Source organism: Delphinapterus leucas, chromosome 20, assembly GCF_059928025.1.
Source record: "Delphinapterus leucas isolate spDelLeu-1000000601 "Yukka" chromosome 20, BTC_Dleu_Yukka2, whole genome shotgun sequence".
In the NCBI taxonomy this organism is placed as follows: Eukaryota; Metazoa; Chordata; class Mammalia; order Artiodactyla; family Monodontidae; genus Delphinapterus; species Delphinapterus leucas.
Genome location: NC_143148.1, coordinates 33,286,323 through 33,310,900, shown reverse-complemented (window position 1 = coordinate 33,310,900; position 24,578 = coordinate 33,286,323). Strand labels below are relative to the sequence as shown.

The window sequence follows — 24,578 nt, the reverse complement described above, 5'->3', positions numbered from 1 at the left end:
AATAATGGATAATTTTTTAGTTTAAGTATGTCCCAGGCAATATTTAGGACATAATTAAACAACTTGTTTATATGAAATTCAAACTTAACTGGGTATCCTGTATTTTTATTTGCTAAATCTAGCATCTTCCCCACCTGACTGGGGTACCAGGGGACAGATATCATAACTTATTCCTTGTTCTAGCCCCACTGCCTGCACGAGGTTCAGGCTGAGAAATGCGTGTGGGTTTGGGGTAAACGCAGAGAAGGCAGGGCAGCTGGGCCATAGCCCAACCTTTCCAAAGCAGATTCCAGAGAGGCCATACATGCAAATCCCATCTCAGCCAAAAGGAAAACAGTCTGGCTTCACTTACCTTCCAGTCTGGGGGTAACTGCGCCCCAAAGCCAAGAGCTGGAAACATCTTATCACTAATCAGAGAAAGGAGAAAAAAATACTGTGAGACAACCAGACAGGGGCCTCATCTACCCACGCTCACCCTCCCAACCCCCTACCCAGGGCTGGGCCCACTCTGCCTTGCATACCTCCACAGACAAAAAGAAAAAGCTCACCACCTCTAGAAAAATCTGTTTGAATGATCTATTGAGCCCAAACCCACTTCTGGGTATCTGGTGAATAAAAGGCTTGACACCTATGGCAGACATTGCTAATCAACCACAGCACTCCTAACCATGGGCCTGAGTACAGCTTCTAGATCCTTCTCAAACGGGGACCTTGGCAATCACTAAACCACAGTCATGATGCAAGTGAAATGTACTGGCTGTTTCTTGACGTCCCTTTTATGGCTGGGAAAAATTCTAAAATGAGAACACTGGCTTGGCGTTCAAGACCCTTCATCATCTAGCCCAAGAGCCTAGTCTCATCTTCTACCTGCCCTCCCTCATTCCCCACTCCCCCAGCCCTGGCCACTGACTGTTTCCCAAACACACAGGGCATCTTCACGCTCCAACTTCAATCCTATTACACCCCTTCTTGAACTACCTCTCCCAATCTGTTCCCTGTGGCAAACTCCTACTCATCCTCTAAGGCCCAATTCAAATGGCCCATTCTCTGTGGGTTTCCCTGAGACCCCAGGATGCCTCTCTCTTTGGTGCTCCCATAGCTCCTGTCTCACATGTAAACCGGTCTCTTGGAACCCCACTGATTTCTTCCCTATCTTCCTCCTCGAATGGGATCTCCCTGAGGGCAGGGACTGTATCTCATTTGTTCATTCATTCAACATGTATTTATTGAAGAATCCTCTGGCTGCTGTGTGGAGGACAAACTGTCAGGGACTAGGGCAGAAGCAGGAAGACCAGTGAGAAGGTTACTGAATTGCTCTGGGCAGGAGGTGATGGTGGCTCAAACAGGCTGGTAGCAGTAGGGGTGGGAGAAGAGGCTGGATTCAAGCATATTTTGAAAGGATTTCCTGAAGGAATGATGGGGGAGATGAGGGAAAGAAAGGAAGTGAAGGGTTTTCAGTGAGTGGTAGTGCCTCTCCCTGAGATGGGGAAGAGGGTAAGAGGGGTAGGGGTGGACCAAGTGTCCAGTAACACCTGAATGCCCATGAGAAGGCTCAGCAAAGGGGCTGGGTGGGTAGCTGGATACAAGGGTCTCTGGAGCAGCAACAGCAGGCTCCTCCACCCGACCATGCAGGTGGGGACTTCCACCTCCCCTGCTCTGCATGCCGTACCTCTCTTAATGTGGCCTGGGGTCACAGCCACCCCTTAGGCCCTGAGCCCCCTGGGAGTCAGAAGCTGCACCTTAGGCTGCCTCTCTCAAGGAGGCTGAAGTGCACACAGGATTCCTGAGCCTGCTCTTGTTCCTACCAAATTTGTGGGACCTGCTCCTTTCTCCCCTGCTCCCCGTGTGTCCTCCTGGTCATTCCACACTCTGACCTGGAAGTCCGAACAAGCACCATCTGTGACAATGACATCACAACCCTCACGTGATTTCTGGATCCTCCAAGGCCCTCTTGACTTTGCATCTGGCCCAGCCTGTTGGTGGCCACACCCTCTACACTGCTTTCCCTGACTCTCCACTGTCCCCACCCCACCCAAAGATCTCCAGGAAGCGTGGTCATGGGAAGAGGACCCACACATGCAGGCTGCTCCTCTGAAGTTCCCAACAGGAGTGAGACTGTTAGACCATTAGGTGGCGGGTACAGGAATCAAAATGTCTGGGTTCCAGTTCCTTGATCTGGGTGACTTTGGATAAATTCTCTATCTACATCCTAGGCCTGTTTTCCCCCAGCTCTAACAGTGGAGGTTGCAGCAATAGCAAACAAATTTCATTTTCTATCCTGACTCATTTTCTTACTCGGTGTACCGTGTGGAGAAGGATCTCAGTATGGATCTGGGCTCAGTAAGTCAGAGATCAGCAGTTGATTAGCAATGTCTGCCACAGGTATGCACAGGTAACTGCACGCATGTCCTATGCTACTCATTCCTAGGTTTGATGATCTCTGGGTCCCTTCTAGCTTTGAAAAGCTGAACTTCCCAGGATGGATGGAGCCCAAGCTGACTAGTCAGAGTCCCTCCCCAAGCTTACCTGTCATAGTCCTGAATGATCTGCCCAACAGCCCAGATGGCTGACAAATATTCATTGGTGCCCATGGGGTTGATATAGTGCAAAGAGGAAGGGTCGAGGGGATTTCCATTGGAGGCTGTGAAGTCTATTCCAACCTGCAGAGTGGGGGAAAAGGCCACCCAGTGTGGCCAGAGACTCCAGCTCCCTATCTCACCTCCAGGGAACAGACAGGCTGATGGGACACAGAAAGCCCACTTCATCTCCCAGCCCTGACCCACCCTTCCAAAAGATGGTCCAAAACCTGGAAACTGTCTGACTGTATTACTCCTCTGGCTCTAATGCCGTCTGTGGCTCCCTGTTGCCCAAGCATAAAGTCTATTGCCCAGATATGATACAAAGCCAACTAACAGCCCCAAATTCCTTTTCCCCCCTCACTGTCCCAACCCACACACTCATCTACTCCCATTTCGAGGCCTTTTTTCACTCTCTGCAGGGGAGGGGGGCTGTGGTGACCAGCGGGGTTACAGGTCAACAAGGCCAATCCCCTGCACCTCCTTATAGTCCTGCAGATGACTTCCAGCCCCCATGGGATCAGAAGCAGTGATAGAGAGCAGGGAGGCTAGGTGGGAGGTGGGCAGAGTATGGGACCCTGGCAGGAGTTCTCCTCTGGGCTTGAGGCCTCCCTTCGGGTGAGGAACGGGAGAAGTCTATGGGGCATACACTCCAGGCCACCGGCAGAGTGACAATTCATTCTTCCAATGAGCATATACTGAGCAGGTGCTATGTGCCGGGCACTGAGTGATACACCGAGGGTGGAGGGAAAAAAAAAAAAACAGTGGCCCCGCACTCAGGACACTCACAGTCATTAGTCGCTAGTGGGACAAGTGAAAAATACTTAAGAAAATTCAGAGTGGCGAGTGCCCTGAAGATAATAAAACAGGAGAAGTGACGAGGAACAGGAGGCATCGGGGGGAGGTGACCTCTGTGTCACAGCCTGCAGGATGGCAGGGCAGCAGCCAAGAGAAGGTTCTGGGGAAGAGCATTCCAGGCAGTGGGAACAGCAAATGCAAAGCCCCAAGACAGAGCAGAGCTTAGCGTGTTGGGGGAGGATCAGTGTGGACGGAGCTGAGTGAGCAAGGATGAGGGCATAGCAGATGAGGCAGGAAGGGAAGTGGGGAGGAATCTGGCTTTTTTTCCTTCTGAGGAAGTGTAACCAGTGACATTCTGAGGGCTGGGCAGCCAGGCCCTGACCTGCAGCTAAGCCCTGACTCAGGCCCATCCACCTATTCCCTCTCCTCTGGGCCAGACACGCCCCTTGCCCTGGGGAGGATCCTTCCTGAAGTTTATCCCAAGTCCCTCCTGCTGCAATCATGGCCCAAGCACTTAGGGAGGATCCTCACTGGGGTGGGGTGGGATGGGGGAGAGCCTTACAGTGAACATGAGCTGGCAGCCTCCCAGGATGTAGTCCAGGAAGGAGTAGTCCCGGTTTATCTGGAAGGAATCAGAGGGGTGAGTGGGTCCCTGCCCTGTACCTGAGGGCTCGCCTTCACTTGGCCACACTCCACAGATGACCTTTGGGGAGTTGTTGCTCTGTGCCCTGACAGGGGTCAAGGAGGCGGAAAAAGGCAGATGGACCTGATCTGATTACAACAAAACCCAAATCCCTCTATGACAAAGCACTCAGAGCAATGGTTACCAATAGGTGGGACACACACACACACACACACACACACACACACACACACACACACACACACACACACACACACACACACACACACACACACACACACACACACACACACACACACACACACACACACACACACACACACACACACACGATGAGTCCAGGCAGTGTCCCAGGGCCCAGTGTAGCCCTCACCAACCTCAACTTTGAACAGAGAGATGCCAGGCCTCTGGCTCAAGGCCTTCTGCTGTAAATTAATAATTAATAAAGCTGCTAAAACATGGTTTGTTTGGATGGTCTTTGCCTCCTTTTGGCAAAGGATACTGGCCTTCCAATTTTGGTGGCATTAGAAAGTTTCCTTTCAAAATAAATGTATTTAAGTAAAAAAAGACACCAAAATGGGGGGAGGAGGGGCTGAATACAAAACATAAGGCAGGTGGAAAAAATCATGAAGAGGGATGTGAATGACCCAAGTTTCAGAAACAAGGACCCGAAATCATGATGCTGCAACCTGCCAGCTTAACTTCTACAGGGCACTGCTACGTTGTGACCTCACTGAATGCTCACTTAAATCCTAGTCTCCAGACAAGGAAACTGAGGCCTGGGGTCGGCCAGCTGGTAGAGAGAGTGCCAGGACTTGGAACCTTCAGGCCCAGCATCCAGGGTTCTTGCTGCTCTGGCCTGGGCTGCCTTCCTTAACGTTCTACCTGATTCCAGCAGATACATGGCCACCAGATATCCAGGGGGGCCTGGCCCCTGACCTCAGCCTGGCCACTGCCGGTGCAAACTTCACTGTCTTTGTGGACTTCAGTGGCCCCAGTTACACCACGGGCCAGTAACCTCAGCCCTCACTAGGGTCACTGCCAGAGCACAGGTCACCCTGGCCGGATATCCTCTGCCCCTCTGATGCTGAACATGCAATGGGCAAGCCTGGGAAGCAGTAACTCCCTATAGTTACGCTCCAACAAGGAAACCCTGGAAGGTCATCGCATGCCCTCCTTGACTTCCACAAAGGAATGTGATATGAGACTAACATTTTACATGCTTTACCTTGTTAACCTTCCCATTCTATAGATGAGGAGACTGAGGCCCGGAGAGGTTAAGCTCAGGTCACAGAGCCAGGACATGGCAGAACCAGGATTTGAACCCAGGCCTTGCTGGCTCCAAACCCAACACTCTGTCTCTTGTGCAGCGATATACCTCTGTGTGACCCCAAACCGGGACTGTGCCCCGTGCCCACCCATGCTGGCTCACCTTGCAGGAACGCAAGATAATGATGCCCGAGTTTTTATAGTTCTTCTTCTTCTTCTGCTTCTTGGGGTTGATACACTCAAACTCCCGCTGGGCAACACAGAAGAAAGAGGAGCTCAGCTTGGGGCTTCTGTGGGGACTGACCCTCTCCTGGGCCCCAGAATCTACTCCACAGGGGCAGCATGCCTCCTCCAGGAAGCCCCCCGCCCCAGAAATGTTTCCTGCCACCTTAGGCTCATGCCAAGCTATATCTGCCCAAGGTCAGAAGATGTGCATCTGCCCTCCATCCCCAGACAACTCATCCATGTCATGTCCACTCACGCACCCAGAACTGTTGCCCAGAGCCTGGCTTCTCAGAGTTAAATAGACAGCTCCCCCAAGTACTCACTATGCACTAGGTACTTTACTTGTTTAATCTCATTTAATTCCCACTCTACTCTTCTGCCTCCACTTGACAGTTGGGGAAACTGAGGCTCAGAGAGATTAAATGTCTTGCTCAAGGTCATAAGGCAGAGAGGTGGGATCTGGGCCCCAGTCTGCCTGATTCAAAAACCTGTGCCCCTTCCCCATCCCCTGCCGAGGTCCTGGGGTCACGCACATGTGCACATCTTACCGGGATGCCGTCACGAGCCTCACACATCTGTGACACCGAGGTCTGGAACTCACCGATGAAGTCATGGCCCCCGTCGTTGTCATAGTCATAGCACATAACCTGGAGTGGGTCCAGCGAGTCACCCCAGAGCTGCCCCACAGGAGGCACTTGCCAGCTCCTCTCAGCTCCCTGAGCAAATCCCATGCCTTTTTTGAGGGGTGGTACCTCCCTCTCCCCTCCAGATGTGACTAGCTGGCTTGGGATGATGCCGGTAGCTCCTGAACCGCCTCCTGCAGGAAGCCTTCCATGATTGCCGGGAAAAGGAGAAAGGGTGCCCGCTCTAGTAATGGAGGCCATTCCCTCTGGAGCAGGAAGCTGCACACCTCAGACACCTGACACTGGGCTGCTAATCTATCTTGGGTTGTGGCCCACCTGGCCTCATGGGCCATGGTCTGGAGTCCTCCCTAGACTGCTATTTTTTTTCCTGAGATGGGCACAAAAAGTCCCAGCTTGATATGCTCTCTAACTTAGCTGCCATGACACTCCTAGAAGGAAGGCAGGGATTGTTGTACCCATTGTACTGATGGGTAAACTGAGGCCTTGAGTGGGAAGCACTTGCCCAAAGTCTCACAGTGGCAGTAGTAGACCCAGAACTAGAACCCAAGTTTCCTGGTGCCCTGCCTGGGGATCCCTACATGGTCTCAGGGCCTCGCCCCACCTCGTCTGCTCTCAGACATGGTCCCTGAGGACTTAGGGCTTTCAGAGACTAGTAATCATCACCTTCATCACAGCAACAACACTTGGCTGTTTCCAAGGTGATTCTGCATTCATTATCCTAGCTAGCAGCACACAGCCCTCCGGAAAAAAAGAGCAGTCACTCTGTTCCCCTTTTAGACAAGGGAATCACAGAGATGAGGGCCCTGCCCACATCACTCAGAGGGTCAGGGAGACCGGGGACAAGGGCTCAGGTCTCCTGCCCCTCCCCCCACAAGGGTTCTTTTTCCAGAGCTTTGCCAAGGCACCCCCAGGAAGCCTCAGGTAACCAGGAGGCCAGAGCTGGTAGGGTGGGCAGCAGGGTTCCCATAGCCCCCCTCACCTGAATGGGCTTCTCCACGTCCCCATCACACAGGGACACCAATGGCACAGTGAATGGCTTCCACACGGGGTCCAGAGTGTACTTGATCACCTGCAGGACAGTGAGGGGCAAGGGTGAACTCAGGCCCAGGGCCAGTACAGCTCTGGGGTTGGGCCAGCCCAATGGGACAGGGAGTGGCAAGGTGGAGAGACCCACAGCCATGCCTCTGGGGATGGAAGTGAGCATCCCTGTGATGGGGAGGGAACAAGTCCTTTAGGGGCCAGTTCGGGTTTTCCTGTGTGCCGCAGGGCTGTGACTGCCTAGCCCCGACCTGAGCTGTTGGGTGTGGCTGGACTACAGACCCACTGGCTCAGAGACCCCTGGAGCCCCACACACCCACCTCAGTCCTGTGGACCAGCATCCACTTGCCATCACCTCCTGGTTTATAGAACTCGAGAAATGGGTCTGACTTCCCAAAGAGGTCCTGGAGGAAGCGGGAGGATGTGGGTGAGGAAGGCATAATTCCACTGGATTCAGATGGGGTGGGGGTGTGGCCCCACTGCCTCCCACACCTGGCGTCAGGAGTGAGGGCTATGGGCAGAGCCAGCCTGGTCCCTCTCCCCTCAGCCTCTGCAGGGCTCAGCAGACACCCAGGGCAGTTGCAGCCCCCTGGGACCAAGCAGCAGCCCCAGGAGAAACTGCCCCATCCTTGGGTTACCAGAGCTTGGGCTCAGAGACCCTAAGACCTGGAGCCTGTAGAAGTTACAATTCCAGCATCTTCAGTGGGGCAGGACGTCAAGAGGGAGACTGTTCCCAGGGCAGAGGGAGGCACCCAGCAGGATGGGATTTTAATTCATTTTAGTGGGATTCTGAAAAACTGAAACTATCCTAGCAGAAGAGTCCTTTAAACCTCCATTTATTTAAGCAAACATGGACTCTCAAGAGGCTATATTCAAGAGGGGGAGACATAAAATAAATGAGTAAGTAATACACATGAGGCAGAATTAGCGTTAAGGAGACAAATAAAGGAGGAGGGGGCGGGATAGCAGGGACCACTGCAATTTCAGGGAAGGCCTCACTAGGAGGTGACGTGGAGGTGAGAGAGGGGCCTGTCATGAGAATATTCAGGGTAAAGAACATCCCAGGCAGAAAAGACAGCAAGTGCAAAGGTCCTGAGGCAGGACGGTGCCTGGTTTAATCCTAGGACAAGGAAGAGGCTGATTTGGCTAAAACAGAATGAAAGTAGGGAATGCAGAAGGGGTGAGGCCAGGGAGTTGGGGGGAGCTGAGGACACATCAGGTGGGGTCCTGTAGGTTACTGTAAGGACCCTAGCATTTACACTACGTGGGATGGGGAGCCCCAACGAGTGGGTTTCCAGCCATGTCTTGAATATCTCTAAGTGATAGGAAACTCACTACCTCAGTGGTGAAGCAGTCCTAATTTGGGGTGGCAGTAGGGCCGTGTGCTATGGACTTGTCCCTGGAGGGGCAATGAAGGTGGTGGCCAGAACCCCCAGGCCACACAACCCCAGGGCTGGGGGAGGGTTCCTGCTCCTTGATGGAGAGCCCCCTCCCTTGCCTGCCTCACCTTCTTGTCCAGCTTCCTGCCCACCAGGCTCAGCGTGATGACCCGATTGTCTGAAAGCTCCTGGGCAGCAATCTGTAAGGCCAGAGGAACGTCGGGGGTCGGGGTCTGTCCTGAGACGCCCTCTGGCCTCCGTTCAGGCAGGCTGGACACAGGTTGCCCCAGGAGTCAATTCTCCAGGGCTAGGAGGGGAGTGGTGGGGAAGAGTAGTGCCAGGTGACCTGGGACGAGTCTCTCGTCTTCCTCAAACCTCAGTTTCCATCTTCTGGAAGATGGGGATAATAACCCTTCTGGATATGAGGAATCAGAAAGTGACCGCAATGTGGCTCAAGAGATGGGCCATGAGATGGTGGGGGGCGGGGGGGAGATGAAGCAGGGACCAAACATGGAGGGTGGTCTTGAGCCCTAGAGAGAGGCTCTGGGCCAGCGAGCAGCCTGACAGACCCTCTCATGTCCCCACTGCAGATCCAGGGAGCACAGACAACCACCTCAAAACACCAAGGTGTCGGAAATTCTAACAACTGCACACTGTGCAGCCAGGGAAACTGAGGCCCGGGGCAGGCAAGGGACCACCCGAGCTCTCTCTGCTGTCTCGCCAGCTCACACCCCTCATCTATCCTCCACGCCCTCCCCATCAGCCATGGCCCTCTGCCCCAGGCCAGCCAGTGATGCACCACCTGGGTGACCTCGAGGCTGCCATCTACCCTCTCTGGGCCTCTCCCTCTCACCTCCCCAGAGTGGCAGGGAAGGCCCTCTGGCCAACAGCAACCCAAGTGGGCAGGGCTCTCCCTCGGCTAGGACTTCCTCTGCTCCCACACCTCTGGGATGGCCTCACCTAACGAGCTATTTGACCCTGAGAACCACAGACGGAGGCCAGGCTAGAGGCCCCTTCTCCCCTTCCCCCCCTCCAGCTGAGACCTGCTCAACAACCCCATAGGGTAGGCCCTATTACTGCCCCCATTTCACAAGAGGACAGAACCCAGGTCTGGAGGCGAACTGCTGGCAACGCTGGAGGTTGGCATACCCACTGGGTGGGGTCCTTCTGGGCTGGCTTCCATGTGGAGGGCAGCTGGCTTGTGAAGGCATTTAGATGGGGAGGTTTTAAACCCCAAGAGATGGGGGAGGCTGGGAGGGGACATTCCAGGTGGCAGGAACAGTGGATGAGGGCCTAGGGTAAGTGCAGGGTATGCTAAGAATTCAGTTTGCCTTGAACACAGGCCATGGACATGAACGGGGTAAAAAACAGCTGAGACTGCTGGGTCCCTCCCAGCCTGGAATGCATGGCTCCACAGGCAGTGGGGAGCCAGGAAGGCTCCAGGGCAGGGGAGTAAGGCCTGTGAACACACACAGGTACAGCCCTCCTCCCTCCAGAACCCCTGGCGTCACACAGGCTCTGAAGAGGGACAATCTAGGAGCGAACCTCACTAGCTGAACCGCCCAAGGGCACTTCCTCTCTGGGATTCGGTTCCCTCATCTGTAAAACCAGGTTTCCCCGCCTTCCGGAATTCTAATGACCGAAGAGCTCAGCCGCTCAAAGGGCCTGCGCATCGCAAGAATCACGGCGCTTCACAGGGATCACTGCGCATCACAGGAATCATTGCGCATTGCAGCCACAAGCAGAGTTCCGATGGGCAAGGCCCTGAAACGCCTGAAAGTCGCCCAAAAGGCCAGTGCCGGGAGTGGATGCAGGGAGGGCTCTGGAGGCCTCCAGGGAGGAGGAGTAGCGCCCCTGCCTGGGGAGCCACCCTGGGCACCCCTGGCAGTGCCCCCCACTCCCTGGTTTGGCAGCCCCAACACATCATATGTGGAGCCAGGAGCCCGTTGCTAAGAGACCTGTTGCTAAGTTGTAAGTTGGGCCTTTTTACTCCAAACAAAGCTGGTGATTATCTGCCAGTGAAGTGGCCCATTGATGGGGGAGGGCAGTGGGCAGTGTGTGGGGGGCCTGCAGAGAGCAGAGAGCGGGGAGCAGGGCTGGTACCGTAATCAAGCCCTTCCCCGCAGGCTTGTCATTCATCAGCAGCAGAGGCTGAGTGATCTTCTTGCTGGAGACGATCTGGAGGGAGAGAGGAGAGGCACTCACTCTGAGGGCTGGGGAAGAGACCCAGGGAGGAAAAAGTCCTCAACAGGCACTGCTCACAGCACGATGCTCCATGCCAGGCGCTGGCTAAACCTCCCCCTGCGTGATCCCCGCCATGGGAGGCAGACAGCAACCACTGCTAACCCCACCGGGCAGCTGAGGAAACTGAGGCCCAGAGAAGTTAAGACACTTGCCCGAGGTCCCACAGCTGGGACAGAATCCCAGCAGTCGGATTCTGCTGACCTGGATGTCCCCAGGAAAAGGCTCTTGTAAGGCTCACTTTCTGGAGACTGCTGAAGGGAGGTTAGCCGCGTAACTGCCTCCCCCAGAGTCATCCAGAGACCCCCACCCTCCCTCAGGGTGTGATCCCTGATGGAGAGGATCAAACCCTGACTCCTCCTGTGTATTTTCATTGCTTTGAATAGTGAATACATTCACATAGAGTTCAAGGATCAACACAATATAGAAAGGACAAGTGGAACACATTGTAAGTCTCGCTCCCACCGGTCTCCGTACACCCCATTCCCACACCCTCCTTGTGCCACCACAGTTCTGTTTCTTGGGGAAAAGGCCAGTATTTCTTTGTGCCAATGTGAGCATGTTCCTAGTCTCCCTGTGCTACTTCTTCTCCCTAGGTCCACTCTGCCCTTCTCCACCTTCTCTATGCCACTGCGGCCTGCATCACCTGGCTCCCCTGTCTTACAGCTTGTTGGGGTTCAGCCAACGGCGGTGCCAGCAGGAGCTAGGAGAGCAGGAGGGGAGAAGGGCTGGGCTGAGCCTTGGCGGAAGGTTTGTTGCTCATCATCGCCTCGGCTCCAGTCCAGAGGCCTCCCCGTGGTGGCCACAGCTCTCCCCAGGACCTGGCAACACCACTTCCTGCCCCGCCCCTCCCTCCAGGCTAGGGGTGGCTGGGCTTCTGGCAGGTGTCAGCCCTGTAAAGGTTTCCTCACCCCTTGTCGGTTCCTGCCCCTGCCCACTGGTCCTAAAGCTCTCTCCTCGGTTACCCTTTGAGGGTGTAGACACATGGCGGGGACCCTGAGAGACACACCCCACTTCTTACGTAACTGCTGGGCCCTTGCTTTTTTCATTGAACATCATCTCCGGGAAGGCCCAGGGCATTTCAGTCTCCACTAGAACCTCTCGAAGCATTTTCCGTTTTATTCTCCCACCATCCCTATAGACTGGGCAGAGAGCTCATCACTATCCCCAAGTAAAATATGGGGAGAGTGAGGCTCAGAAGGGTGTGGGGCTCGCCCTAGGGCACATAGCCATTAACAATGATCGGAACTTGTATCAGGAGCTCTTAGCCCTGCAACCCCCATAAGCTCACCAAGGAGTGAGCTGGAGGGGGAAATGTGGCCCACAGAGGGAAAGGAAGATGCCCAAGGTCACACAGTGAGCCAGCCATCAAGTGGGACTGTCGTGGGTGTCTTGGTTGCTGGTCAGATGCTCCCATCCCAGGAAGTCAAGACCACACTTGCTTACTTCTACCACTGAGCAGCTCTGGCCACAGGGCGCCCCACTCCTGTGTGGCACTGTGCTCAGTGTCTTCCGAGGGGAACACTTCAGCCTGGCCCCAACCCCACCTGCCTACTTCCCCCTTTCTGTGCCTGCTGGCCCCCAAGGCTGTCCATTTTTGTGATGCCACCTCGGGAGCCAGGCGGGAAAACAGGACCAGGGAAAGCAGGCAGCAGCAGACTCTCCAGGGGGCTGCCCCATCCTTGGGAGCCAGGTGACTTATGGCGGCACTGCACTGACCCCGCCCTCCTGGAGGAGCCCGGCTCACCGTGCCCAGGCTGCAGGAGAACTGGCCCAGGAAATCATGCTCCTCGAGCTGCGTGCTGGACTTGTCCTGGTCAAACAGGGCAAACTTGAGCTTCTGCACCTCCTCAAAATGGTAGTCAAGGACGAACTTCTTGGAGAAAGCGGGGTTGAGGTTGTTGACTGCAGTTTCTGTCCTGTCATACTGGCAGAGGGCAGGGAAACAGGTGTCAGAGTCAAGTAGCTGTTTCAGCCCTTCTTGGGCTACAGGGAATCATGGTGCTTACTTGCTAAACACCCAATTCTGTGCCAGGCACTCATGGCCAGTTACCCAGATGGCTGAAACAATCATTACTCCCAGCTCACAGATAAGGACACTGAAGCACAGAGAGGCTAAGTGACTCACCCAAGGTTGAACAGCTAGAGGGCAGGGCCAAGATTTGAACCCAGTCCTGACTCTACCATTCACACTTTTTTTTTTTTTGCAGTACGTGGGCCTATCACTGTGTGGCCTCTCCCATTGCAGAGCACAGGCTCCGGACGCACAGGCTCAGTGGCCATGGCTCACGGGCCCAGCCGCTCTGCAGCATGTGGGATCTTCTCGGACTGGGGCACGAACCCGTGTCCCCTGCATCAGCAGGTGGACTCTCAACCACTGCGCCACCAGGGAAGCCCACCATTCATACTTTTAACACACTGGTCCTGACTCCATACCCAGGTTCCAAGGTAAGAGGTCGGACCCTGTCCCTGCCTAGGTTAAGTGACAGAGGGAGTCCCTTTTCCCATCTGGACCTCAGTTTCCCCTTCTGTAAAATGAAAGGATTTGACACCTGTGGCTTTCATCCTTTATATTTGGGGAGAACCCTTTTTTCAAACCACATTTTACATGGAAGCTGAGAGAAGAAACAGAGAGAAGGAGGGGTACTTAGCGGGGAGGTGAGGTCAGGGGTTCCCCATCTCCCCGGAGGCAGGTGTCTGTACCCTCCTCAAACCCTGGAATGTCAAAACCAGGAACCGAGCGTCCCCTACCTAGTGTGGAGACCAAGGCCTGGGGAAGGGCAGGGCCTTGCACTGTGGGTCTCTGGTGGGGCTGGGACAGGAACCCCGCCTCCCGGCCTCTCTGCACTGAGGCCCCAAACCGCGGAGTCTGGGTGACAGTCTATTTTAGGGCCTGGGCTGTGTTGATTTTTCCTCCCACCCATCCCATTTCCAAGGGCCAGAGAGCAGCAGGGACGGAAGAGGTCTTGGCCCTGAGCTATTTTTAGCCAGGGTGTCTGGCCTGGGTGGGAGCGAGATTGTCAGGGAGGGTGGGGGGCATGTCATGAGTGGGGGTGGGTGCAGTGGGGGAGGACATCACTCCCCGAGGGGCAGGGGCGGGGGGAGTTCCGGAGACCTGTCAGAGGGGACTCTGGACATGCTGGCCTCAGGCCTGGGGCTTCCCCCAGCAATCCTCGGCTGACCTCATGCCCCACCTCCCACTTCTGGCTGTACCACCAATGTGCTCGGTAAGACAGGTAAGTCCCTCCCCGCTCTGGGCCCCAGTTCTCCTCTGTAAAATGGGTCAACAATCCCAGCCCATTTCCTTGGCATCATAAGAAGGAGCCAACATCTGTGGAAATTCTTTGTAAACCACAGTATGTTCTGTGGGACGCCCACTGAGGCCTCATTAAATAACTATGAAAAATAGAAACATATTTTGGAAATTTTATATGCATGTAAAACTGTCTGGAAGGCTGGATACCAAACCATTAACAGTTGGTTCTCCCTGACAGGCGGGTTCCCAACCATTTTGATTTTCTTCTCTAGGTCTACCTGGATTTTCTAAATTTACTGCAATGAATATAGACCCCTTTCGGAATAGGAAACAAAGCCATTTTTAAATGTTGAAAGTCTTAACAGTTTGGATTTCTTAATAGCCTTCCTTAAGCTGCATCTTTCCCCAGCCCTCAGGCAAAAGTCTTCCAGCTCAGAAGTCGTTGGCTGTGGCACCATCAACATCCCCAGCTCTGGGACTCTCCAAGGTAGGCAGGGAAAGAAAATCCTCATTTCACAGATGAGGAGACAGGCTCAGAGAGGGATAGCCACCTGCCCAAGGCCACACAGCAGGGAGTGACAGAGCTGGGTCTTGGTCCAGCTCTGGGACCAAAGCCTGAGTTCCCTATTTCTCTGTTTGCTCCTCACTGACTGTGCTCATTTAGGAATAAGAGGGGAAAGTTATTTTAAAAATGAAAGCAAGCATTTTGCAAAACTCTAAGGTTTTAACTATATATTATAGTAACTTAAAATATTATAGAACACTAAATATAAAATTATATAAATATAAATCTATGAATTATAATAAACACAAATATAACTATTTTAAGTACTGTTATAAACATTTTAAATAAAATATGATTTTCAGAATAACAATTTTCTAAGTAACCTCCGGCCCACACTGCAAGTACTTCCAAAGGCCTGACCCCAGGTCCCTGGGATACAGTGAGAGCCCCTACCCAGCGACCGAGCCACACTCCACCCATTGCAGCTGCACACAGAGGGGCCTCACCTCGCTCCACCTGCCATTATTCTCTGTGAAGAGGACACAGAAGGGGTCGGACTTAGAGGTGACGTCCCGGTCCAGCAGGTTCTGGCCGCTCACTGACAACTCCACCTTGCACACGCAGTACTGGGAGCCCACGGGGGCCACCCCCGGTGCTGGGGCACCTCCACCTGGCGTGTAGGCCATGGGGGTCGGCAACGGCGGCGGCAGCTCCTCGCAGTCTGAGGGGACAGCATTGGGGGTCAGAGAGGGGACAGACATCTGCTGCGCCACTCCACCCCGGGGAGGCGTCACCACCTGACTGACCCTCAAGGTGTGGTTAAAGATGGAAGAAAAGGAGTGTGTGTGGGGCGGGGTGGCAGTGGGGAGGATGACATGGGCAAAAGCTTGGAGAAAGAATGCAGGAAATGCGTGAAAAAGGAGTCTCCGGTAGGTGTGTTTAGTTTGTCTTTAAAGTCATTCTCTGCTTTGGTCCGTCTTTACCTGTGAGATACACACAGGTCCAAGCTGCCCCTGTCAGATCAGCAACAAATCACAGTGGACACAGGCATCCCAATCATTTTGCCAGGAAAACCTGGGCTTCTCCTGAGCAATTGACATATCGGCATCTTGCGGCTACGACGAAGCTTGTAATTGCTCAGGTTTCCCTCAGTGCTTTGGCCGCTAGGAAGCTACCTTCTGGTCACTTATCCAAAACTTGACTTTGTTCATTATCTGTCTTGTTCATCCTGTATCACCAGCCTAAGCACAGTGACCGGTCCATAGGAGGCACTCAGTTTACATTTGTTGGATTTAAAAAAAAAGGTACGTGTATAAATCAACAAACGCACAAACGCTCCATATCGCTCAGATCTTGCCTGAGTTGGTCCTTATCCTCAGCTCTCTGTGCCTCAGTTTCCTCATGTGCTAACGACACATCATGACACAGTCCTACAAGGTGTGGTCAGATTTTATTTCCACTGGCACATCTGAAGTTCACCCAGGCCCGCCTTCCAGCATCAGCCACCCGGCAAGATGTCCATTTTGGACATCCCTATTCCCCGTTCCCCTCGGCGGGTCACAGATTTGCTCATCCCTCCCTGACTTGGCACGGCCACCCTGCGGCACACACGCAGCTCTCCAGCCTCTCCGATGGAAACTAGTTTTTACACGACAAGAATAAATACTGCAGGCAAACTGCAGTGCTGTGCTGATGCTCTGGGCTCGTGTGACTATAATGAGGTTCTGTTCTAGGGACAGACGGTGGGAGGGAGGAGGCTGAGCACTGGCTTTGTCACTGTCCAGGTCCTCTCCCTGTCAGGTATGCCCAGGGCGCTGTGTCTGGAGCGGAAGAGGGGACCGCGCTCACGCAGGCCTCCTGCAGACCGGGGCTGCGTGTGCCCAGCGAGGGGCTGGCGCTCAGGAAGCGGGCTGGGGTCAGAGGGAGAGGGAGCGGGCCCAGCACTGCCACTGTGGCTCGGTCCTTGCCGCTTGGATCACAGCCACCTCCTCGCCAGCCTCCCTGCTGCCTCTCCTTAGTCTAACCACCCCTAGTCCCCACAGGGACTAGAGGGAGCTTTGAAAAACACAAATTGGACCATGACACCTCTCTGCTTAAAGCCCTCCAAGACTTGCATCACTCTCCGAATAAAGCCCCAGCTCCCTCTGGGAGCCTGGAGCCCGAAGGACCTGGCTGCCCTCCGCAGCTCTCAGCCAGCCTGGAACATGAGGTCCTAGAGGGCTGGAGCTGGGTAGTCTTCTTACCACAGGATCCCAGCTCTGGCACAGGTCTTGGGACTTGGCAGACATTCAGTAAACACTCTAGAGTGAACGAACGAGCCTCAGTGTCCCCCTCTGGAGGGTGAGGCAATTTTAGGACCTACCCCGCCAGATTTGAATAAGGATCAGAGACATCATGCGGGTGACGTGCTCAGCTTGTAGTCAGGGCTGGTCAGCATGGTCAGGTGGGTTCATGCTCTCAGAAGGAATGGCCTCCTCTCACCTCCCTCCTCTGGGGCAGTGCAGGGCCAGTTACCCACTCGACAGTCAGGGGATATAAGATATTAGTCAAGGAGTTGGAACCTGGCCTTTGTGGGTAAGTATTTGGGGGCTGGACTCATCCACAAAGAGGCTGAGAGAACACCTGTTTATGCTTACAACTACCTGGGGTGGGGTGGGGGGCACAAGAGTCACCCCCATTTTGCAGATAAGGAAAGTGAGGCTCAGAGCAGAAGTCACCTGTACAATGTCACACAGTCAGGAAACAGAGGCAGGCTGTGAACCAATTTTCCAGACTCCCAGGCCAACGTACGGCCTTCTGGCCAGGGCCAGGGGACTGCTGGGCATGGTGGGGACCTAGAACCAGGTGTGGGCATCTGGGGAGTCAGCCAGGCCAAAGGGAGCCTGAGGCTAAGAAAACCCCGGCGCCCCCAAGGTCACCAGTTCCTCTGGGGTTACACTGCCCGCACCCCTGTCTCTCCCATCGTCACTAATGGGGTGGATTCCAGCTCACCCACCCCTCTCCACCTCACAGGCCCCCTTCATGACATGCTAGATGCCATTTGGGCCACCACCCCCCCATACTGCCAAGTCAGAGACCTCTGTTTTCATCCCGTACCTCAGGGGTATCAGGTACACACACCCAGGTTCACACATTTCCTTATGCACGTCACACCCATACGCACGCACACACATGCCCGCAGGCTAACAGATGCAAAGGCAAGCGCTTGTATGGACACTCTGGGGCCACTTCTCCCCCACCCTCCCCCTGGTCTGAGCTACCATCATCCCTCGCCTAGGTTACTGCACTTCCTCCTACCCCTCACTGGCTCCAGCCTGGCTGAGGGTGTGGCCAGGAGGGCCAGGTCCAGGGGACAGTCGGGCTGGGTGGGGCTCCTCAGAGCCCACTGTGGCCCCACCTGGATCAGCTTGCAGGCCCCAGAGAGAGTGAGTGATGAGTGGGCGGGGGAAGGGGGCACTCCTCCCCCAGCTAGGGGCAGGTCCCCATCCCCAACTCACCCTCTGCTTGGAAGCTTCTGGATCCCCAAAACGGGGAGCACATGATGTCTGGAGCTGGGGCAGGTGGGGGTCAGAGTGGGCCCCTCTGTGCCAGCCGGCAGCGGGCGGGCAGGCCAGACCCTGAGGCCTGACGCAATGGAAAAAGAAACCACGGCTTAGGCTGGGCCGGGCCCCCTCCCCTCCTACTCCAGCAGGAGGGCTGGCAGGCAAGGTGTCATTAAGGGAGGGTTGGGCCTGCCATGCGCATCTAGGCAAGATGGAAACCTCCCTGGTGCATCACCGCAGTACAGGTAATTTGAGGTTTCAGGCTGGAGAGGGGGCCTGGGGAGCTAGGGCCTGCTCGTGGATGGTCCTGACCCCTGGCCCAGATGGACACAGGCCTTCTGGGGTGACCAGAGCCCCGGGGAAGGAATTGGAAGGCGGGGATACAAAACTAGCAGTCCCTTTTACAGATGGGTTAACTGAGGCAAAGAGCGGGCAGGGCTTGGGAATTCCCATTCATTCATTCAGCAAACATTCCTTGAGCACTCTCGGGCTTCAACAATGAACAAGACTGAGGCTTAAGCTCCCACAGGGTCCGCTGGCCCGGCTCCTAAGACATCTTACCCTTTAGGCAGAAGAACAGGGTTTGGAGACTCTGATGCTGAGTCACAGGTCTAGAACATTCCAGTTTTAGCCAGAAACCTAGGAACCCATCCTCCTTGACCTCTCTCTTTCCTTCACCCCCCATATCCTACTACTGCTGTCGGTTCCACCGCCAAAATGCGTCCAGCATCGTCCCCATCTCCCCGCTTCCACTTCCCTGGCCCATGTCAGGTCTCCCTGAGCAACCCCAGCCCCCAGACTCTCTCTTTTCCATGCCCCGCCAGAGCCAGAGGGAGTCTTTAAACATGCAAATCAGGTGCTACCACAGCTCTTCCGGAAAATCTCCCAGTGGCTGCCCTTCCTTGTCACACAATCCAAATCCTCCCCAGGCCAACAGGGCCTGACCTGACCCCACCTTATGCCACACTCTCCATCACTCCCTGTGCCCCAGCTGCACTGGCCTCCTTCTGCTCTGCAAATATGCTAATCTCTCTCCTGCCTCAGGGCCTTTGCACTTGCTCTTTCCCCTGCCAGAAATGCTTTTCTTCACGTGGCAGGTCTTTTTTTTTTTTTAATTGATTTATTTGGCTGTGTCAGGTCTTGGTTACAGCATGCAGGATCTTTCGTCGCGGCACGCGGGCTTACTTTCCCCACGTCATGTGGGATCTTAGCTCCCCGACCAGGGATCGAACCCGTGTCCCCTGCACTGGAAGGCAGATTCTTAACCACTGAACCACCAGGGAAGTCCCATCACATGACAGGTCTTAGTTGTCAGCTTCACGTCACCTCCTCAGAAGCCTTCCTTGGTCACCCAAGCTAATCTCAGCCCCACACTGGTTCCTTCACAGATCAATGCAATCTACAACCATTTTTACTAATTTGTCTATTTGCCTTGTGTACTGTCTGGAATGTAAGTTCCACAAGGGAGGGATCACTGTTTCCCCAGCACCTAGAGCAGCACCTACACTGTGGCAAATGAATGAGGAAGGGAGCCCCTCAGGCAGGCTCTTTAATCTGCAGCCCCAGAGGAATCACAACCACCTCCCGGCTACACACAGCACTTGAGGGATCATAAAGCCCCTTCTCAGTCCAGGAACCATCATAACTGCTCCAAGAGGCCAGCACTAGAGGGGTTCATGTCCCATTTCACAGAGGTGGAAACCAAGGCCCAAGAAGGGGGCAGTGGTTAGGCCAGGGAAGAATGGTGCTGAGGCTAAGAGCTAGGGCTGCCCTACTCCAACTTCCCCGCCCATCACTGGCCCCAGCAGCTCAGGACCCAGGAGCCCGGCTGTGCATCCCACCCACTGTGGAGAAGAGACGCCAAGGTGGCCTGCAGGGGCCCCAGTTCAGAGACGGGCAGTGACAGGAGACACCAAGAGAGGCAGGTGCAGGGAGAGAGCCGGTAGGGGGCAGGGGAGGCAGCAGCTGAGGTAGAGACCTGGAGACCCAGATGGGGAAAAGGGAGATGGGAGGGGCAGGGCCGAGGTGCCCCCCACTGCAGGGGCAAGTGCAACAGCGGGATGGCCTGTCAGAACTGGGGGGCATCCTGTGCCCCCTGAAAAAGCATGCTCAACCAGATATCTGAAAAATGAAATTCTGTTTTCAGTGCCACCTGCAGCAAGTAATGCTCTACAGTCTTGTTGGCAGCAGTTACGAGGACAGGGGTGTGGTCCTCTGGTCGGTACTGTGCTGAGGGTAAGAGCACTGACTCTGGACTCAGACTGCTGGGCTTGAATCCCTGGTTCTGTCATTTACCTGCTGTGTGATCTCAGGCAAGTTACTTAACCTCTCTGGTCTTTGTTCCCCTTCTATAAAAACAGGAACAGCAAAAGTGCTTTCATCAGGTATTGACGTCCAGGATTAAATGAGGTAAAGCACTTAGAACGACACTATGCAGCTTGTGCTATTATCAGCGATTCTTGATGACTGGGGGCAGGGGGAGAGGTGTGTGAAGTTTATGGTGTATGTAAAGGGGACCAGGAGTGAAAACTCGTTGAGGATATGGTTCTAGGCTCCCTTTCTCAGCTGGAAGACACAGCTCAGAGATGCCAAGGGAGACCAAGGTGGTAGATAGGGGGCCAGGGGGGGAATAACAGACTCAGACCCCACACCCACACACCCTTCAAGGTGCTACTCTCCTGGGCTGAGGGCTCCTGGTTCTTCATCATGCAGCAAATCCTGCTCAGTGGGGTCTAATCGGTGACAACAGAGGATCCTGGGGTTGCCTCAGGCTCTCTCCGCTCCAAGGGTGGTTCCCGGATGGGCCTCCTCAGCATCTCCTGGGAGCTTGTTAGAAAGGCAGGTTCCTGGGCCCCAAACAGACCTGCTCAGAGTCCCCAGAATGGCATCTGTGCTTTAACAAGCCCTCCTCGTAACACACAAATCCCAGAGGGGTGGGTAGGTGAGGCAGATTCTGACGCAGCAGGTCTGGGGGAGGACCCGAGAGTCTGCATTTCGAACAAGCTTCCTGGCGCCGCTGAGGCGGCCCATCTGAGACCACACTTTGAACACCAAGCTCCTAGGCGGGAGGCTGCTACACGGCCCACCAGTGGCTGACCATACCCCAGGGATGGCTCTGGTTTAGCCCGCTCTTGGCCTAATTAGGCAGATGTCATGCTTGGTCCCCATACAAGCCCTGCCAACTTCACACGCTGAGTTCCCGCGAGGTCTCGGCAGACGTCTGAGTTTGCAGCCTCTGGTCTAGATGGTGACACTCTGGTAACTGGAACCCTCGGCTAACCAGATGCCTGGTCCCCACTGGCCCTGATGGCTGCATTTACTGAACTTACAGGGTCAGAAGATGCCTTGAACGCATCCAGATCTAAGTTGCCTCCTTCACCCCATCTCCCAGATGAGAAAGATCCAGGAAGACAAATGGCAACTGTATTAGGGTTCTCCAGAGAAAACAGAACCAATAGGATATCTACATATATAGAGAGAGATTTCTTTTAAGGAACCGACTCATGAGCTTGTTGGAGAAGACAAGTCTGAAATCTGCGGGGCAAAACTGAAGGCTGCAAATTCAGGTTAGAGTTGACACTGCAGTCTTCAGTCCGAAATCCACAGGGCAAGACAAGCAGGTTGGAAACTAGGCAAGGTTTCTATGTTGCAGTCTTGGGGCTGAATTCCTTCTTCTGGGAGAAACCTTAGTCTTTGCTTTTAAGGCCTTTGATTGGATGTGGCCCACCCACATAACGGAGGGTAATCTGCTTTAATAAAAGTCCACCGATTTAAATGTTAATCGCATCTAAAAAAAATACCTACACAGCAACATCAGACTAGTGTTTAACTGAACAACTGGTCACGATAGCCTAGCCAAGGTGATACATAAGATTAACCATCGTAGCAACCTTCAGGTCCTAGAAGACCTGCCGTGGGGCAGGAAAATAGGGTGCTGAGGCTAGAGTTCTCTGCCAGCCCTTCCTAACTGTGGGAGCTAGGAGAGCCCACTCCCACCCTGTCAGCTGGCAGGGAAGAGAGGGGGTGGTATGGCTGTGGTGATGGAGACAGGATATAAAATGAGAGTAATAATAACGCTTGCCCCAGGCCCTGTGCCCAGTGTGTTATGGACTTTAACTTCTATAGCTTCACAACATCCTTGAGCGAGGTGTTACCACCACTCCCATTCTCCAGAAGAGCAAACTGAGGCTTGGAAGGATGTGCATTCCACAGCCTCTGCTAATATGACTCAGGACAAGTCATTTGGTCTTTCTGAGTCTCAGTTTAGTTTTCTTATCCATCAAATGTAAGTTACAGGGGCTTCCCTGGTGGCGCAGTGGTTGAGAGTCCGCCTGCCGATGCAAGGGACACGGGTTCCTGCCCCGGTCCGGGAAGATCCCACATGCCGCGGAGCGGCTGGGCCCGTGAGCCATGGCCGCTGAGCCTGCGCGTCCGGAGCCTGTGCTCCGCAACGGGAGAGGCCACAACAGTGAGAGGCCCGCCTACCGCAAAAAAAAAAAAATGTAAATTACAAAATGCCTGACACACTGCAGGTACTCGCTCAAATGAGAAAATCCTCTCTGGGACTCCCTACTGTTCTCAGGACAATGTCCAAACACCCTGATAGCTGCCGCCCCCCGCCCCCCCACCCCCGACTGCCTCAACACATTTCTGGCTCTAGCTATGCTGTTTACTACACAGAGTTCCAACAGTACTTTTTCATGCCTCTGTAATTTTGCACATGCTGTTCCATCTGCCTGGCATGCCCTTCCCTCTTCTTCACTTAGCTCTGTCATTCTTCAAACTCAGCTCAGCAAAACCAAATGAAATCAATGCCACTATGCCTTCCTGCCCCCACCCCCAGGATAAAATTTAAAAAGCTGGCGATACCAAGTGTTGACAAGGATGTGGAGCAACTGGAACTCTCACGTGTCACCAACAGGAGTGTAGACTGGTACAACCGCTTTGGAGAAATGTTTGGCAGCGACTACAAAGCTAAATAAGTGCATCCCTTATGATGACCCAGCAACGCCCAGCAGAAACATGCAATATGTTCACCAAAAGACACACCGGAGAACTTTCAGAGCAGCACTATTTGTAATAGCCCCAGGCCGGGAGTCCCCTAAACGCCTATCATCTGGAAAAGGGATAAATAAATGGTGAACGTGCACACAGTGGACCACACTGCCACGAGCATGAAGGAAGCACGAGGACAGCAACAATATGAATAGGTCTTATGAACATACTGAATGCAGGAAGCCAGACGCAAAGGGGCGTGTCATCCTGTATAATCTCATTACATGAAGTTAAATCCAGGCAAAACAAGTCTATGCTGCTGGAGGGGCATTGCAAGATAGTGGGGGAGGGTGTGAGTAACCGGACGGGGCTACCAGGGGGCTTCAGTGAGGGTCACGTTTGTTTCTCAATCTAGGGGCTGCTAACACGGATGTTTTTGGTTTGTGAACGGTCATTGAGCAGGAAGTCTGCTCTATTTTGTATATTATACTTCAAGAAAACGTTTTTTAAAAAAACACAAATTGGGGACTGCTCTACAAAGTGCCCCCTGAGCCCCTGGCCCTGGAGAGGGAAGCACTTACATTGTTACCATATTGCAACCACTGGCTTAGGAAATGTCACCCTCACTTGAGCTTAAAGATGGGACCAGATCTTATTTTCATCTCTGCTGTTTCCAGAGCAGAGAGGCATAGAACGGGAGCTCGACAAACGTTTGCTGAAAGTTGAAGGAAGAGTGAAGGTGAAGGGAAGAGGATCTGCGGCATCTTGGAATTGCAGAAGCCTACAGATTCACAGATTCACAGAATCCCAGGGTTTGGGAATTCTAGGATTTCGGAAATCAGGAGTTCTCTGAATCTCTGAGCTGAAAGGCTTTACAGTTTATCTGGTACCACCTTCTAGCCGCAGCCCTACCACCCCAATGTTCCACAGCGCTGGTTCTCTGAAATGGGGGGGTCCATCCCCAAGCTGCTAATACTCCCTGGGGCCCTCCCTGCACACCCACTGCTGCACTGGCTCCTGCCAGGTGGTGCACAGCCCCTCAGAGAGCAGACTGGTGCTCCCATCAAGGTGGGGGGTGGGCAGCATCTTGACACAAATCACTTCCCTACCTTAGCTAAAGCTGCTGAGCTCTGAAGACGACGCACTCCCAAAAGGCAGCCAGGCCGACATGGGGATAAATATAGATACAGACAGCATGGGGAGGAGGCTGCTGCAGGGGTCAGCCCTGACACCCCCCACCCCCAGCTCTCCTGAGGCTCCCAGCTGTGGCCAGACCACACCCAGAGGGAGGCTATTCTCTGTAGCCACCACCAAATGGGCTTGATCCCGGGGTATCTCCAGCCTGTTGCCCCAGGGGCTGGTCCAGCAGGCTGAGAGGCAGCCTCCACACTACCGCCCAAGGAGTCCAGGCACTGGGTTCTGCCCGCTTCTGCCACCCCTTCCCTCTAGGTCTCAGCTCCTTCATCT

General features: G+C 54.2%; 1 protein-coding gene across 11 annotated transcripts in view; it reads right to left on the bottom strand.

Annotated features, from left to right (window-relative positions):
- The window catches only part of CPNE2 (copine 2), a 52,269-nt gene that overhangs the window by 15,620 nt on the left and 12,071 nt on the right, over positions 1-24,578 (bottom strand). For 8 of the 11 annotated variants that reach the window (XR_016390986.1, XR_016390987.1, XM_089903122.1 and 5 more), the window contains exons 2-12: positions 15,081-15,295; positions 12,561-12,740; positions 10,676-10,750; positions 8,701-8,772; positions 7,514-7,597; positions 7,135-7,224; positions 6,060-6,227; positions 5,450-5,536; positions 3,937-3,996; positions 2,527-2,660; positions 353-407 (exon numbers count right to left, since the gene is read on the bottom strand). Coding sequence is in view for 9 of the 11 variants with exons in the window: in XM_089903122.1 (XP_089759248.1) it covers positions 353-407; positions 2,527-2,660; positions 3,937-3,996; positions 5,450-5,536; positions 6,060-6,227; positions 7,135-7,224; positions 7,514-7,597; positions 8,701-8,772; positions 10,676-10,750; positions 12,561-12,740; positions 15,081-15,260 (1,185 nt within the window). In the remaining 2 variants the exon portion in view is untranslated. The remainder of the gene's footprint in view (positions 1-352; positions 408-2,526; positions 2,661-3,936; positions 3,997-5,449; positions 5,537-6,059; positions 6,228-7,134; positions 7,225-7,513; positions 7,598-8,700; positions 8,773-10,675; positions 10,751-12,560; positions 12,741-15,080; positions 15,296-24,578) is intronic. The other 3 variants (XM_022555960.3, XM_089903116.1, XM_089903117.1) reach the window with 3 other exon arrangements.